General features: G+C 34.0%; 1 protein-coding gene across 1 annotated transcript in view; it reads right to left on the bottom strand.

The window, feature by feature from the left end:
* The window catches only part of LOC141287865 (ATP-binding cassette sub-family C member 5), a 77,688-nt gene continuing 60,173 nt past the window's right edge, over positions 1 to 17,515 (bottom strand). The window contains 9 exon segments of the mRNA XM_073819954.1: positions 1 to 1,270; positions 3,098 to 3,262; positions 6,358 to 6,471; positions 6,582 to 6,660; positions 9,450 to 9,609; positions 9,727 to 9,919; positions 13,972 to 14,061; positions 14,205 to 14,391; positions 16,086 to 16,214. Of these exon segments, the coding sequence (XP_073676055.1) occupies positions 1,172 to 1,270; positions 3,098 to 3,262; positions 6,358 to 6,471; positions 6,582 to 6,660; positions 9,450 to 9,609; positions 9,727 to 9,919; positions 13,972 to 14,061; positions 14,205 to 14,391; positions 16,086 to 16,214 (1,216 nt within the window). The 3' untranslated portion in view covers positions 1 to 1,171.

Here is a 17,515-nt window from a genome sequence, read left to right as displayed (position 1 = left end):
TAACAATCATAAAACGTGTTCATAAAACAACCACAAAACTATAATCTCTGAATAATAAAGAACAAGGCAACTCTTAATGATTAGCACACTGTATCTAAGCTTGTGTGAACCGGTTTCTCTGCATCTTGATATTTCTAAGATAAATATCTAAACAGATACTGCAAAGTATGGCATATTTTTTTCATACAAAAATATATATAGACCCCCAAAGGCCTATAGACCCTTATTCTTGCATAATTCAGGTACCTAAACATGTGCAACTTTCAGCCTAAATAAAAAATAATAATAATAATAATAAAAAAAAAGTCATCCATTCCTGAAAACATCAGAGATATGATATGAAGTAGTACAGGCACTCCTCAAGAATTAAGGAGATATTCAAGATCAATACCTTCCCAGCTTCTCACCTTGATTTCAAACATTAATAAAGTCTCTTTGGATTCCACACATCGTCTGAGAAAATAAGCAAGCATAATGACAATCAATAAAAGTTTGAAACAAAAATAAATCCTCAAAGAAATAATAATAATAACAGCACTGTCTTGTTGAATTATTGCAAGAATTCACATTGCACATTTTCATCGCTAAAACTCTATTTGCCCAATGCTTTCGACAGATATCTGCCAAATGTATAACAGCAGAGGCACAGGATACAGTATGAATAACAACAGAGGCATACAAAATAATTCTAATAAAAATAAAACACTTTGTGCTAATTTCTGGAATGATTGATATGTGTGACTGATCTGAATGTCATCTTTGGTTGGATTCTTATCCTTAGAAAATGTCAGATACAAATAAGGCAAATCAATAAGTTACCTTATGGTCGATACATATCTTATAAATTACCAGTGTGCAAAAAGTACTCCTACCAAACAGGCAGAAGTTAGTAGTGTTTGAGAAACACACTCATTCAACACTTGTTCAGACTGACTGCAGGAGGCAGGATTATTCAGCCATGTAACACAAATAAAGTGCCATCAACATGAACGTTCCCATTGGAAAGCTCTTCTTCATGACATTATATACTATATAAACTCAAAATCTCTCCGTGTGCTAACTAAAGCATTATCATTGTCTTAAAGTACAACAGTTTGAGCAGCTTCAAGGATTTCAATCTCGTGTGAATCTTCTCAGCAGGCTGGAGGAGTCTTCAGTGCCTGCTTACTTCTTAGGAGTGATGAAATGTTTCTTCTGCTGCCTCCATCATGGCACGAAAACGCGAATTTTCATCTGCCAGCAGGTTTGAAGGGGTGTCAAACTCCAAAATCTATTTCAAAGATGATAAGATGTCACATGAACATGACTTGGACTTACTGTATACAGTCCATAATGTATGTATAGGCAGTATTGTGACACAAAATATCAAAAGAAATGCGATCTCTGAACAAAGGGGATTCACCAAATCCACGGTTCGGTTCGATATGACACAGGGGTGTCACAGTTTGGCACATTTTCGATACAGCAAAAAGAGAGAAATGTAAAGTTGTTTCCTTGATTTTCTAAAAATTCTTACATTAAGAAGGATTTTCTAGACAAGTAAAAATAATTTTTTTGATTTCAGAAAAAAACAAGTCAAAACTAAGTGAGTTTTTGCTTAGAACAAGCAAAGTAATCTTATTTCAAACAGAAAAACAAGATTATTTTGCTTGTTTCAAGCAAAAAAGCACTTAATTCTCACTTGTTATTTCTGAAAAGAAGAAAATAATTTGTACTTGTCTAAAGAAACCTTCCTAAACTGCAAAAAAATGCTTTTCTTACTTAGATTTCTTGTCTTGTTTCCAGCCAAAATATCTAAAAATTCTTAAATCAAGAAGGATTTTCTAGACGAGTAAATTTTTTTTCTTCTTGTTTTCAGAAAAAGCAAAATAATCTACCAATGGGGTAAGAAAACAGAAAACAAGATTATTTTTCTTACCCCATTGGCAGATTATTTTGCTTGTTTCAAGCAAAAACACACTTAATTTTGACTTGTTTTTTTCTGAAAATAAGACATTAATTTTTACTCGTCTAGAAAATCCTTCTTGATTTAAGAATCTTTAGATATTTTGGCTGGAAACAAGACAAAAAAACTAAGTAAGAAAAGCATTTTTTGCAGTGTAATTTAAGAATCTTTAGATATTTTGGCTGGAAACAAGACCAAAAAAACTAAGTAAGAAAAGCATTTTTTGCAGTGTAGAAAGGGCAGCGTTTCAAAAGAACAGCATTTATCTGAAATATAAATATTTTGTAACATTATAAATGTATCATCACTTTTGATCATTTAAAGCATCCTTGCTAAATAAATGTATTCATTTCTGTAATTAAACAACATAAACAATCCTGAAATGTTTGAAAAACGTATAATCAATAACTCCAAAATCTATTTCAAAGATGATGTCACTTGAACATGGCTTTGACTTACTGTATACAGTATATTCTGTATGTATAGGCAGTATTTTGACAAAATATCCAAAGAAATGCAATCTCTGAATAAATTACTAGGGGTGTAACATAGACAAAATCCACGGTTCGGTCTGATACGACACACAGGTGTCACGGTTCGATACAACAAAAAGAAAGAAATGTAAGCAAACCCTTCCGAAATTAAATACATAAAATATTTTAGACTTTGGAAGGTCTTTTGACTCTTGATGTTTATCTATGATAATTTTGGAAGCTTTTTTAACATTCGTTTCTCATGGCTTGTTTCCATGAAGCAGTACGGTTCATTACAGTAGCGCACAGTACAGAATTATTTCCGTTTCCATTGTCGGAAGTTGTGAATGGTACCAAAATAGTGAACTGCACCGTAACACTTTTTTGGTACCCTTTCGTTGGGCTGCCTACACTCTTAAAAATAAAGGTGGCTTTAAAAGCAAAAAATGCTATTCTTACTTACATTTTTTTTGTCTTGTTTCCAGCCAAAATGTCTAAAAATTCTTAAATCAAGAAGGATTTTTTCTGACAATAATTTTTACTCATCTAGAAAATCCTTATTCTATTTTGGCTGGAAAAAAGACAAAAATCCAAGTAGGAAAAGCATTTTTTGCTGTTCTTCACAGCGATGCCATAGAAGAACCATTTTTGGTTCCACAAAGAAGCAGATGAGACCCACCTGTCCCTGGTCAAGGACCATGATCCTGTCACAGTTGAGCACAGTGTTGAGGCGATGGGCGATCACTAGAGTGGTGCAGCCACTAAATGAGGTGCGGATCGTGTCCTGTATGAGGCGGTCCGTCTCTGTGTCGATAGCAGCTGTTGCCTCGTCTAACAGCAGGATCTGAAACACACACATCACAAGGCATGCATCACAATCAAAAATCTGTTGAATAGCCAGTTGTTTTGTACTGTCCTTTTTTTCAAGATTTCAAGATTTCACAAAATGGTTTGAAGAGCAGTTTATCGTGTGTTGACATATGTCTGATTGAAACTGTGGCAAGACATGTTGAATAACTTGTCTTGTCATTTTTCGAACAGCCAAAAGTCTTTATTTTCCTCCTTCTGTGGAGCATAGAAGATAATGAAGAAAAAGAAGGTAACTAAACAGTTTTACTTCCAATAGACTTAAATTATATTATCTATTTTGTCCACATAATAGAAGTCAATAGGAACCAAAACTGGCTGAAAATGGATTGACTTGAGTTTTAGAGTAGCCAATAGCCTCTATTTTAAATCTTGTGATTTTTGTTAAGTAATGCACAAATTATTCAGTAAAGATATATGTTTATGATTTAAACTGAGTTATTATTATTTGTCTGAATCAGTGGTCCTCAACCAGGAGACCTCAGCAAATGTTTACGAGATCCTCACAATGACTTAAAATAGATATTTCTTATTTCACGCCCTCAGCAACCGTTTCATTTGAAGAACCCTTGACCACAAAACCAGTCATAAGGGTCAAGTTTGAAAGATGAATAAATAAGCTTTTCATTGATGTATGGTTTGTTGGGATAGGGCAATATTTGGCCAGGATAAATAATACAATTCATATTATAATAAAAAATGAGTACTAATTAATAATAAGAAATTAGGTTTTGATATATTTAAGGTAGGATATTTACAAAATAGCTTCATGGAACATGACCTTAACTTCACATCCTAATGATTTTTGGCATAAAAGACAAATCGATCATTTTAATCCATACAATGTATTTTTGGCTATTGCTACAAATATGTCTGTGCTGCTTAAGACTGGTTTTGTGATCCAGGGTCACATATGCGAAAGTCTCATTTTAAAAGTGATTTCTGCTTATTTGTAATAATAATAATAATAATAATAACATCTTTAAAATCCATAGGATTACACATTTGTCTAGTCATGCATAAAATAGAGCAGAAACTGTGAGTAAAAATATTTTTCATATTGTTAAATCACAATGAAAGGTAAGAGTCGTGAAAATTCATTGGTTAAAAAGAGTTGGAACCTTGAAAGACACTCAGCTCCTAAAAAGCCAGGAATCCTGAAAAGTAATTACTTATAATTATTTTAGTGGCTTATTTTAATTTACAGAGACTAGGAGTGCCCATAGTTGAGGTTCGTGGACCTTTTAATATTTTTGGGCACAATGTGGGGCTTTGGAGACAAATCATTCCGAGCCACTGGTCTAATTTTTTCCCTGAAGAGAAATTAAATGTCTGTGTGAATGAACCTCTGCTGACGTAAGTTCTCATATCAGTGCACATATTGTGGAATGCTTTCTGTGTTTGCATTATCAGCAAGAGAGAAGACTTTGGAAACAACTCTATACATGTGATTTTTCAGTAGTCATTCCCTGTCTGCCATGTGGTGGCAATGTTTTACCATTTAACAACAGTGCTTCGCAACAGCAGGGGGAAAAACAATGCTGAATGCAAATAACATACTGCAACTAACAATGCAATCAAATATAGTCAAATCAGCTAAATAAACCGGTTTATCCATGATAAAGAGGTAAAGAAAACTCTTTAAAAACTTTAATTCCTGGTGATATTATAGCACAAATTCTCTTATTTAATAAAAGCTAGTCAAATTAGACAGATGCTTGCTCTAATCCTTGAAAACCATTAACAAAAAGTGAAAAGTGCAGCTGTTCATGCAATTAAACACATGCAACAACAAAACTGTAACCCTAACCCTTTTTTTTTTACAATATAAAATTCTAGGTTTATTTACTTTTCCAAGAACAATGTGCTGTCAAATAAAAAATTACCAAATTAATTGCACCTTTGTCTGTATTAATAATGCTATAATGTTTCATTGAAGCTCCAATTTAATGTAGAAACAACATAAAGATGGTATATTTTATATATGTTTAATAGCATCTTTTTACTAAATAGCTTGTTATTAATAAAGATCAGTATAATTAGTAACAATACTGCTACTGATGTCTCTATTAAATGCATTTTTACCTCAATTATAGCTATTAATAATAACATGACAGTACATTTGAAAGCCATTATTTTTAACATTTAATAGGCTTTGAAAAACATAGCACTCAAAACAACATTTTATACATTTTATATGCATGAACTGAATATGTGACCCTGGACCACAAAACCAGTCTTAAGTCGCTGGGGTATATTTGTAGCAATAGCCAAAAATACATTGCATGGGTCAAAATTTTAGATTTTTCTTTTATGCCAAAAATCATTAAGAAATTAAGTAAAGTTCATGTTCCATGAAGATTTTTTGTAAAATTCCTACTGTAAACGTATCAAAATGTAATTTTTGATTTGTAATATGCATTGTTAAGAACCTAATTTGGACAACTTTAAAGGTGATTTTCTCAGTCTTTTTGATTTTTTTGCATCCTCAGATTTCTGATTTCAAATAGATGTATCTCGGCCAAATATTGTCCTATCCTAACAAACCATACATCAATAGAAAGCTTATTTATTGAGCTTTCATATGATGTATAAATCTCAGTTTTGTCAAATTTAACCTTATGACTGGTTTTGTGGTCCAGGGTCACATATAAATTAATATTTATTTAAGCAATAGAAGTGAACCAGTTAACTCTTTTGTTCTTTGATTCACATTCGTGACAAGACTACATTAGTTTTTATTTTAAAAGCAGCACTGTCTCTTTAAAACCTGATGCACATTTAATCTCATTTAAGACTGTGTTTACAAGACCACTCACTAAAAACAGGCATTTTGACACAAGTTTGTGTGGATTTGACGTGAATAAACTTGCGTCTTATCTTGCTTGATAGCATGTTCACATAGCCTACTGTAACACTAACCAAAGATGCCAGGCAAAAATGGATGCTGCATTAAATATTTTTAATGTGTAGAACTGAGAAAAATGTAAAATAATCGCACTACTAACAAATTAATTTTGACAATACTAGTTAAAGCCGACTGAGAAGCAGTGTTGGAGTGCATATCTGTACCTTGCTGTGTCTGAGAAGAGCTCTGGCCACACACAGCAGCTGTCTCTCTCCCACTGAGAAGTTTTCTCCATTATCTGTCACTTCTGAATGCAATGAATTCGGCAGCTGGCTCACCTAAAACCAAATCAACACGTGACAACCTCAACCACAAGGCACAGCTACCCCAACGCCAATGCAAAGTCAGACTTTGGAAAATCAGTCCAAAACATTCTGCTCTTACTCACCATGTCCTTAATGTGTGTTTTCTCCAGTGCTTCCCAGATCTGTGCATCTGTATATTGATCCCAGGGATCCAGATTTGATCTGTTGGTTACATAAGAAACATAAACTGACCCTAGTCTTACTGTGCACGATTCATCAAATGGATGATATTCTTTAACAAAAATTGACAGATAATTCACTCACCCCTTTGTCATCTAAGATGTTCATGTCTTCCTCTCTTCGGGCGTAAATAAATTGTCTTTTGCGGTAAACATTTTAGGATGTCTCTCCATAAAGTGGGCTTCAATGGTGCCCATGAGTTTGAACTTCCAAAATGCAGTTTAAATGCAGCTTCAAAGGGCTCTGATTGATGCCAGATGAGGAAGAAGGGTCTTATCTAGTGAAACAATCGCCATTTTCTAAACAAACTGAAAAAGTATATACTTTTTAACCTCAGATTCTCCTCTTGTCTAGCTCTGTACTCTGTGTGCTCCGGTTCAAGACAGTTAGGGTATGTTAAAAAACTCCCATCTCATTTTCTTCTCCAACTTCAAAATCATCTTACATCGCTGTTTTACCTTTACTCGGTTGGTTCTTCTGCAGCAATGTAAGATGATTTTGAAGTTGGAGGAGAAAATGAACATTGTTCACGCAGAGCTAGACAAGACGAGCATCTGAGGTTAAAAAAGTATATAAACTGTCAATTTGTTTAAACAATAACAGACCGTTTTGCTAGTTAAGACCTTTCTTAGTTGGCTGGGCTTGCGTTTAAACTGCATTTTGAAGTTCAAACCATAGAAGACCACTATATGCATCATTTCTTTATGACTAAAGAAAGAAAGACATGAACATCTTGGATGACACAGTGGTGAGTAAATTTTCTGTAAATTTTTGTTCTGGAAGTGAACTACTTCTTAAACAGGAATCTTTCATCAAAATGTAATTACTAGCTCTACTTCTGAAATGACATTGTTTTGGCTCTCTTTTCTGCTACACTGCCTTGAAAAGTTTTTAATGTTTTTTACAGTCTCTTATGCTTATCAAGGCTGCAATATAAAATAACAGTTTTCTATTTTAATATACTTGTAAAACAGAATTTATTCTTGTGAGGCAAAGCTGAATTTTCAGCATTATTTTCAACAAATGATCCTTCAGTAATAATTCTGATATGCTGATCTGATTCTTTTATTATCAATGTTGAAAGCTGTTTGCTGCCTAATACTTTTTTTGGAACCTGCAACACTTTTGATGACTAAAAAAAAACTGTATTTTTTCAAAATAGAAATCTTTTTTAACAATACAAGTCTTTACTATCACTTATTATCAATTTAATAAATCCTTGCTAAATAAAAGTATTAATTTCTTTAAAAAATATTTTTGAACAGTTGTGTTACAAAGGATTTCTATTTTAAATAAATGCTGTCCTTCTTAACATTTTATTAATCAAATTTTTTTTTAAAAGTATCAGATTCTGAACTGTTTAAATAAGCATATTAGAATGATTTCTGAAGAATCATGTGACACTAAAGACTGGAGTATTGATGCTGAAAAATTTTGCATCACAGAAATAAATTACATTTTAAAGTATATTAAAACAGAAAAGCATTATTTTAAATTGTAATAATAGTTCACAATATTACATTTTTTTTTCTGTATTTTTAATCAAATAACATAAAAAAAATATTAAAATATTACTGATCCAAAACTTTTGAGTGACTGTGTAAGTAATGCCTACTTTTCACAATTCCATCAATTCCAGATGGATAAGTCTTTACTATCACTTTTTTTTTCAATCTAACACATCCTTGGTGAATAAAAATATAAAAATCTTTAAAAAAAAAAAAGAAAGAAAAAAAACTGAATAACCTCAGATTTTTGCACACTTGTGTACAGTTACAAGGGATTTCTATTTTAAATAAATTCAGTTCTTTTTAACATTTTATTCATCAAAAAATCCTGAAAAAGCATGAATCAGCATATTAGAATGATTTCTGAAGGATCATGTGACACTAAAGACTGGAGTAATGATGCTGAAAATTCTAATTTGCATCACAGAAATCAATTACATTTTAAAGTATATTAAAACAGAAAAGCATTATTTTAAATTGTAATAATAGTTCACAATATTACAGTTTTTTTCTATATTTTTAATCAAATAACATAAAAAAATATTAAAATATTACTGATCCAAAACTTTTGAGTGACTGTGTAAGTAATGCCTACTTTTCACAATTCCATCAATTCCAGATGGATAAGTCTTTACTATCACTTTTTTTTTTCAATCTAACACATCCTTGGTGAATAAAAATATAAATTTCTTTCAAAAAAAAAGAAAGAGAAAAAAAAACTGAATAACCTCAGATTTTTGCACACTTGTGTACATTTACAAAGGATTTCTATTTTAAATAAATTCAGTTCTTTTTAACATTTTATTCATCAAAAAATCCTGAAAAAGCATGAACCAGCATATTAGAATGATTTCTGAAGGATCATGTGACCCTAAAGACTGGAGTAATGATGCTGAAAATTCCAATTTGCATCACAGAAATCAATTACATTTTAAAGTATATTAAAATAGAAAAGCATTATTTTAAATTGTAATAATATTGTACAATATTACATTTTTTTCTGTATTTTTAATCAAGTAAATGCAGCCTTGATGAACATAAGAAACATTAAAAACATTTAAAATCTTACTAATCCAAAATTTTAGTTTTTTTCTACTTATCAAATTCTATCAATTCCAGAAGGATAAAATGTCTAGCCCTACATTTTTCTTGTTGAATATCCTGTTTCACATTGAAGTACTGTATGTGACATTGCGTAAGTGAAATAGGTTGCATCATTTTGACTTCAGGACTTCTGGAATGATAAAGTGACGCAGACCGTACCTGACAGTACCAATGAAAAGAACCGGCTCTTGGGGGATGACTGACAGCTTGCTCCTCAAGTCCTCCAGACCAATGTGAGCGATGTTGACACCATCGATGATGATTGATCCTCGGCTGAGCTCCGCTAGTCTGAAGAGTGCGACGCCCAGTGAAGATTTCCCTGAAGAAACAGCCGACCTGTGTCACAATCCATTTCCTCCACCAGTACTATGACCCTCAGTACAGACGAACACAAACAACATCTGATAGAATAAAAAAGCCAAGGAGACCGCCGTACCTGAACCGGTTCTGCCAACTATCCCTACGGTCTCCTCTGGAAGTACACTAAAGGAGAGATTCTTCAGAACCAGAGGAAGGTCATCCCGATAGCGCATTTCTACATTCTGGACGGAGATTCGTCCTTCTTCTGGCCAGCTGGAAGCGGGAGCCGAGGAGCCGCAGATCTGTCGAGGACCTTCGCTTTCCAGGTTCTGAGTGAATAATGATTAGCCACATTAATTTTAGCATAAGAGCAGGTGGGGCCATTAGCAACTTGAATGTGCAAGGGTTCCGGTGTCATTTGCTTAGTTATTTTAGCTGTACAAACAGTCTGTTATGCTGCTTGGTATTACAAACTGGTATTTGTTACCATATTATTTCAATGTACAATTATAAACACACTGGCTTTAGCATGTGTGAGACTTGTTGACTAGAAAATACTATCCTTTTTTACATTTTATTTGTTCAAAGGCTTGTTATACTACTGGTTATGCAGGAAAGGAACTTATTTGATGGCAAATGTGACCCTGGACCACAAAAACAGTCATAAGGTTAAATTTGACAAAACTGACATTTATACATCATATGAAAGCTCAATAAATAAGCGTTCTATTGATGTATGGTTTGTTATGATAGGACAATATTTGACTGAGATACATATATTTGAAATCAGAAATCTGAGGATGCAAAAAAATCAAAAAGACTGAGAAAATCACCTTTAAAGTTGTCCAAATTAGGTTCTAAACAATGCATATTACAAATTAAAAATTACATTTTGATATGTTTACAGTAGGAATTTTACAAATAATCTTCATGGAACATGAACTTTACTTAATTTCTTAATGATTTTTGGCAAAAAAGAAAAATCAAAAATTTTGACCCATGCAATGTATTTTTGGCTATTGCTACAAATATACCCCAGCGACTTAAGACTGGTTTTGTGGTCCAGGGTCACAAGAATACCTGGCTGTAAATAATGTACAGTTGAGGTTAAAAGTTTACATCCCCCTTTCAGAATCTGCAAAATGTTAATTATTTACTAAAATAAGAGGGATCTTAGAAAATGCATGTTATTGTTTATTTAGTTCTGACCTGAATAAGACAAAAAAAGCCAGTTCAAATGTTTACATCCCCTTGATTCTTAATACTGAGTTGTCACCTGAATGATCCACAGCTGTGTTTTTTTGTTTAGTGATAGTCGTTCATGAGTCATTTGTTTGTCCTGAACAGTTCAACTGCCTGCTGTTCTTCAGAAAGATCCTTCAGGTCCTTCACATGTTTGTGTATTTGAACCGTTTCCAACAATAACAGTATGATTTAATGATCCATCTTTAACACTGAGGATACCTGCGAAACTCATACTGTATGCAACTATTACAGAAGGTTCAAACACTCACCGATGCTTCAGAAGGAAACAAAAAGCATTAAGAGCCAGGGGTGAAAACTTTTGAACAGAATGAAGATGTGTGAATTTTTCTTATTTTGCCAAAATATCAATTTTTTCTTTGTTTAGTACTGCCCTTCAGAAGCTACAAAAGATAGTTACATGTTTCACAGAAGACAAAATAAGTTATACATTTACCATGAACTTTAAATTCAAAAAGTTTAATGCATCGTTTTTCTTTCTGAAGCATCAGTGAGTGTTTGAACCTTCTGTAATAGTTGCATATGAGTCCCTCAGTTGTCCTCAGTGTAAAAGGATGGATCTTAAAATCATACAGTCATTGATGGAAATGGTTCAAATACACAAAAATGCTGGAAAATCAAAGAATGTGTGGGACATAAAGGATTTTTCTGAAGAACAGCAGGCAGTTTAACTGTTCAGGACAAACAGGGGACTCATGAGCAACTATCATTAAACAAAAAACACAGCTGTGGATCATTCAGGTAACAGTACGATATTAAGAACCAAGGGGATGTAAACAGAATGTGAACTAAAACAAGTAAATGTGATGTTACGTAACATATTGTTTCCAAGCTGCTATACTGACGTCTTTCTGTGGTTGAAACACTGATTGAGTGAGTACTCAAGTTGTACTATAAAGTTGCAAGTTGTACTTTCTTTTAACAAACCTTCGGATGTTCATTAATGTTTATTTGGTGCAGTAACTGGTATTAAAGCGGAAGACATTAACGAATGGAATGGAAATCTGACACTTTGTTTCATATCAAAAGTAACAAAACACAAAGCTTATTGCGAATGTTACGTTCATTAACTGAAAACAGACTAGACTAATCAATAGGCTGTATGCACGGCGGTGAATGACGTACTTCCGGTGGAATATAAGGATGCTGGATTACTTCCGTTCCGGCGCGATTGTAGAGTGCTGTGGACTATTTTTTCTAATAACTTGTATTGTCTTCTATACTACAGTAACGTTAGTCACAAAAACAGACTCCACTCATATTGTTGATGCTTATTTGCTTTATTATATTAAATAAACATATAAAATGACATCTAAACGTATGAAAGTATCTTTTCAAAGACGGGAGGACAGCCCCTCTAGCCACCACTGCTGTGTGCCGCAGTGTACAGCATCTGCTAAATTTAACACTTTTCTAAGTTTCCACACGTTTCCTAAAGAATGTGTGATTATAAAACCAACTTTGCCGCCTTGTATCTCCATTACCACTGTTTCAGCTATAATTAGCAGTGATAATGCAGTGCTATTCATCTGTCGTAGAACTGCATTACATTTTTTATTCTTATTATTTTGTACAATAATCATCCATACTAGCTAAGATAATAGCTGTGGTTATCCAAGCTGAACAGTGGTAACGTTAGAAAAGTAAAAACTGAACTGGACTGAACATGTCCAACAGAACTTTGAACGTCACTTTTAAGCTAACGTTACTCTACTCTCAGTTGGTGTGGAGTCTCTGCTTTCCTCATAGAGCGGTAGCAGTGAGCAGTGAGCTTTCACTGAGATCTCATTTGTGGCCCTGATTTTACCTGACACTTTCAGACAAAATTACAAACACGCCTGCTGCTGGACGAATCGTAAAAAAATAATAGAAGTTCAGTTCAGGCGGTTCAGGTTAGCTGAATTTACCTTCATAATTGCACAGATACGAAGACACATAAAACTTGAAACCTTTCTCAAGTTTGCTCTGTGGCGTTGTACTGCACATCAGTGATTGTACATTTGGGCAACTCTTGCAAACACCGAGTAAAATTCGTCGACTCTGCCATAATCGCGTTTTTCTCCGCTTCAAACCTCTCCATCCGGAAACGGAATAGCAGCCTTGCGTCAAACGCGGAAGTACTCGTGCATAGAGCCTATTCCTGTGATTTAAGAATCAATGTTTTGTAAAAATGCGAATCAATTAAAATCAAGAAATCTATATATTTTTTTACCCAGGCCTAGTTGCAAGTAGATAATTCAAACAAATTATTTAATTGTAAACCGGACAATCACTCTAGACTGTTTGTCTGAAGCTCTGGATTACAGGTAATAATGCTGTAAATAACATTCAGTGTCTTGCACAGATAGATTGTTTCGCTTCATAAGACCTCATTATATCATCAGGAACCATGGCTATTACTTTTGTGTTTTTTGAAATGCTATTTTTTATACAAAAAAAAAAAAAACACAGCCGCTGACTTGCATTTTATGAATCACAATGGACTACTGTTTCAGCTAAAAATCATCTGTTCTATTCAAGAAAAAAAAAAGTCTTGAATGGCTTGAGGGTGAGTAAATAAACATCAAATTTTTATTTTCGGGTGAACTACCCTTTAGGAAGGCAAGGAAGACAAATCGCCTGTAGACTATATGGGTTGCCAGTATGGGGTTTGATTCATAGATTAAGCATGACAAGTTTACTGCACTTTCCTCTTCTTTAGTTATTTACCTATAGCAGCTAATGAACTGGACGTCTTACAGAAAAAGCTTACTTTTGCATTGCGACAAAAGCTGGGTACTTTGTACTGCATTATTGGCTTCATTAATCACTGTAAAATGCTCTCCGCCACTTGGGCGGCAGCTAAGACAGCTGTACTGTTCTGCTTTGATAAGAGCCTCCTGAAACAAGCTGTGTCATACGCTATGATGTTCTGTCTGGCAATAAACGTGTCCCATGAAGCCTGCTGAGCGGAGTGTAGCGGGCTCACTATGCGGCGCATTGACCGCTGGGCTCAGCGGCCTGTGCAAAGTAAAGAGCGGATGTCTTTTGTGCACCGTGTCAATTGAATAACAAATGGTCCATCCCTTTCTATTTGCCATTAACACAACCAGCACGCCTGTGTCACCGATGCCTCTACCTTTATGTAATGATTGATCCGCTCCACTGATGTAAAACGGGCTTCGGTTTCAGAAAGCAGCCTCACGGTGAACTGAAACAGGCCGTTTAGCTGGAAAAGAAAACGGGCAGTGAGTAAGAACTCTGAGCAAGGGTAAGCAATGCTAATTAATCACGGCACAGTAGCGGTGCTGCCCTACAAGCTTCCCGTGCAACACGACACCCACTCAAATACAGTGTGAGAGAGCGGCGCACCTGTACGGCGTAGGAGATGGCCAGACCGGCGTAGGCGGGAGGAATGTGGCCGTGCATGAAGACGATGAGGAGGGCTACAGTGGTGATGAGAGAAATGCTGATGAGGTCCAGACGCACTGCCAGCCAACGCATAGCACAGCTGAACAGATAGTAACACGCCTGGTTTGTGTCAAGCAGAGCTTGATTCCTGGTGGAATATAACCGATATTTAGCCAAAGTCCTTATTTTGTACATTTATTCACAACATACTTTAAATCTTTTATATTTGATCTGATATTGTTATATATACAGTGCATATATCATTTTTCAAAGAAGCCTCTTCTGCTCACCAAGACTGCATTTATTTGATCAAAAATACAGTAAACACTGTAATCAAACATTTTAATTAGATGGTATAATGCAAGAATGCTTTGATAATGCTAGATCTATATACAGCTGAGGTCAAAAGTGTACACCCCCCTTTCAGAATCTGCAAAATGTTCATTATTTTTCAAAATGAGAGGTACAACATACAAAATGCATGTTATTGTTTATTTAGTATTGAGCCGAATAAGACATTTCACATAAAAGATGTTTACAGAAAATAATAGTTGACTATAAAATTGACCCTGTTTAAAAGTTTACATACACTTGATTCTTAATACTATGTCGTTATCTGAATGATCCACAGCTGTTTTTTTTTTTCGTTTTGTGATAGTTGTTTATGAGTCCCAACAGTTAAACCGCCTGCTGTTCTTCTGAAAAATCCTTCAGATCCCACAAATTTTTTGGTTTCCCAGCATTTTTGTGCATTTGAACCATTTCCAACAATGACTGCATGATTTTGAGATCTATTTTTCACACTGAGGACAACTGAGGGACTCATATGCAACTATTACAGAAGGTTTAAACACTCACTGATGCTCCGGAAGGAAAAAGCATGCATTAAGAGCTGGGGGTGAAAACTTTTGAGCAACATAAAGATGTGTACATTTTTCTTATTTTGCCTAAATATCTTTTTTTTTTTTTCATTTAGTTATGCCCTTCAGAGGCTACAGAAGATACATGTTTTCCAGAAGACAAAATAAGTTAAATTTACCCTGATCTTCAAATTCAAAAAGTTTTCACCCCCTGACTTTTAATGCATGGTTTTTCCTTCTGAAGCATCAGTGAGCGTTTGAACCTTCTGTAATAGTTGCATATGAGTCCCTCAGTTGTCCTCAGTGTGAAAAGATGGATCTTAAAATCACACAGTCATTGTTGGAAAGGGTTCAAATACACAAAAATGCTGGAAAAACAAAGAATTTGTGGGACCTGAAGGATTTTTCTGAAGAACAGCAGGCAGTTTAACTGTTCAGGACAAACAAGGGACTCATTAATCACTAATAAAAAAAAAACAGCTGTGGATCATTCAGGTAACAACACAGTAAGAATCAAGACGAAAATCTCTGGTGGATTATATGTAAAGATCTTTCATGTGAAATATCTTCTTCAGGTACTAAACAAACAATATGCATTTTGTATGCATCTTATTAAGATAACATAATTAACATTTTGCAGATTCTGAAAGGGGGGTGTAAACTTTTATATAATGCATTATCAAAGTAATTCTTAATTATATTTTAAATTTAAAACTCTTTTTGTGAAATGTTTTTCTTGAAAAATGTGTAGCATAAAGTTTCTTTAAAATAAAAGCCACTGGGTTTGGTATTTGTTCATGTTTTTCTGATGCAATGACATTTCTCAGTGTGGCTTGAGTATTGTCTGTCTGCTGTTTGAACTTTGAGCAAACTTTCTGGGGCCATGGTATACACAGACCTCAAGCAAAGTTTCACTTCAGTGTTTGTTTCAGAGAAAACTTCTGCAAAGTCATAGAGGGCATTTTGTTTGTCTGAATATTACCTGTGTATGAAGTCGGCACCCCTGCCGTAAGCATAGATAGTGGACAGTCCTTGCAGACTGCTGGTGATATGAGAGGTGAAAGGGGATTGGCTGATATTTTCCAGGCGCTTCAGCTCACGAATGAGAACCCTTTGGGTAAAAAGGACAATCGGAAAAGTATACTTATATATATATTTTTCAGTTCCTGACAAAAAAAAGTCGGCTGAGTTTTGATCAAAGCTCTGGCTCATCTCATCTGCTTATCTGTGTGGCTCACAGAGCTGCCTGTGATGTGACAGGTTAGTGGCTTATGAGATGGAGGCCCACAGGGGACAATAACGGTGAGACTGAGGGGATCTTGCTGGCTGAGCTGCAGTCATTTCTGGCTTCTAAACTGATTTATACGGGGCTTTATGGGGCCTGTCAGATGTCAGCGCTAACGCAGGCAGGACAGTCTATCTGCAGCGTCAGGCAGAGCCATTACTGATGAGAAATCAAGCTGATTTCAGCCCATAAGTGCACATATTAAAAATGCATTGCTTGTGAATAATGTTGGTAATGAATCATGTTTTTCTTAAAGAGAAGGAGCCAAGTAAAGGAGGACAAACCTGCCTTTGACATGCTTCCTCTAAAACAGATACATGTATAAGGGTGCCTCTGTTGTCTTTTAGTAGTGCTGTGCAATGATTAATCATGATTAATCACATGCATAATAAGTTTTTGTTTACATTATATATGTGTGTACTGTGTATATTTATTATGTATATATTCATAAATACACACGCACATGCATGGATATATTTAAGAAAAATATGTTTATATATTAAATATTAATTTTAGCAATATTTTAAAATGTATGTGTGTGTGTGTGTGTGTGTATTTATATATACATAATAAATATACGGAGTTCACACACATATATTATATAAACAAAAACTTATTTTGGATTGCACAGCACTACTTTTTAGACATAAAAAAATTATATAAATGTATATTATTTGAAATTATTTAGCATTTGTACAAAATTACTCTAAAAATCTTCTCTAAAAATTTGCTAGGAAATTTTACAAACAATTACAAATAAATGTCAAGTAAAACTTCAAATTAAACGTGAAACTTAGAAGTAGAAAAACTGAAAGAACATTTTTTGTTTTATATACATATATCTGTAATATATATATACAGTATATATAAAGAGAGATATATAAACATTCAAATATTTATATTTTCATAATAAAGATAAACATTTTCTATATATGAATTTGTTTCTATTGTTTCGTTAACATTAGTTAGCATTAAAAATATTCTAGAAATATCTTTACTTAGAATTTGCTAGGATTTTTTTTTACAAACAATTACAAATAAAAGGCAAGTAAAAAACTTAATCAAACGTGAAATTTATAACATACATATATAAATTATGTGTGTATATAATATCTGTTATATATATA

This window comes from Garra rufa, chromosome 16, assembly GCF_049309525.1.
Source record: "Garra rufa chromosome 16, GarRuf1.0, whole genome shotgun sequence".
Classification (NCBI taxonomy): Eukaryota; Metazoa; Chordata; class Actinopteri; order Cypriniformes; family Cyprinidae; genus Garra; species Garra rufa.
The sequence above is the reverse complement of the archived record's forward strand: the minus strand, read 5'-3'. Positions and strand labels throughout refer to the sequence as shown.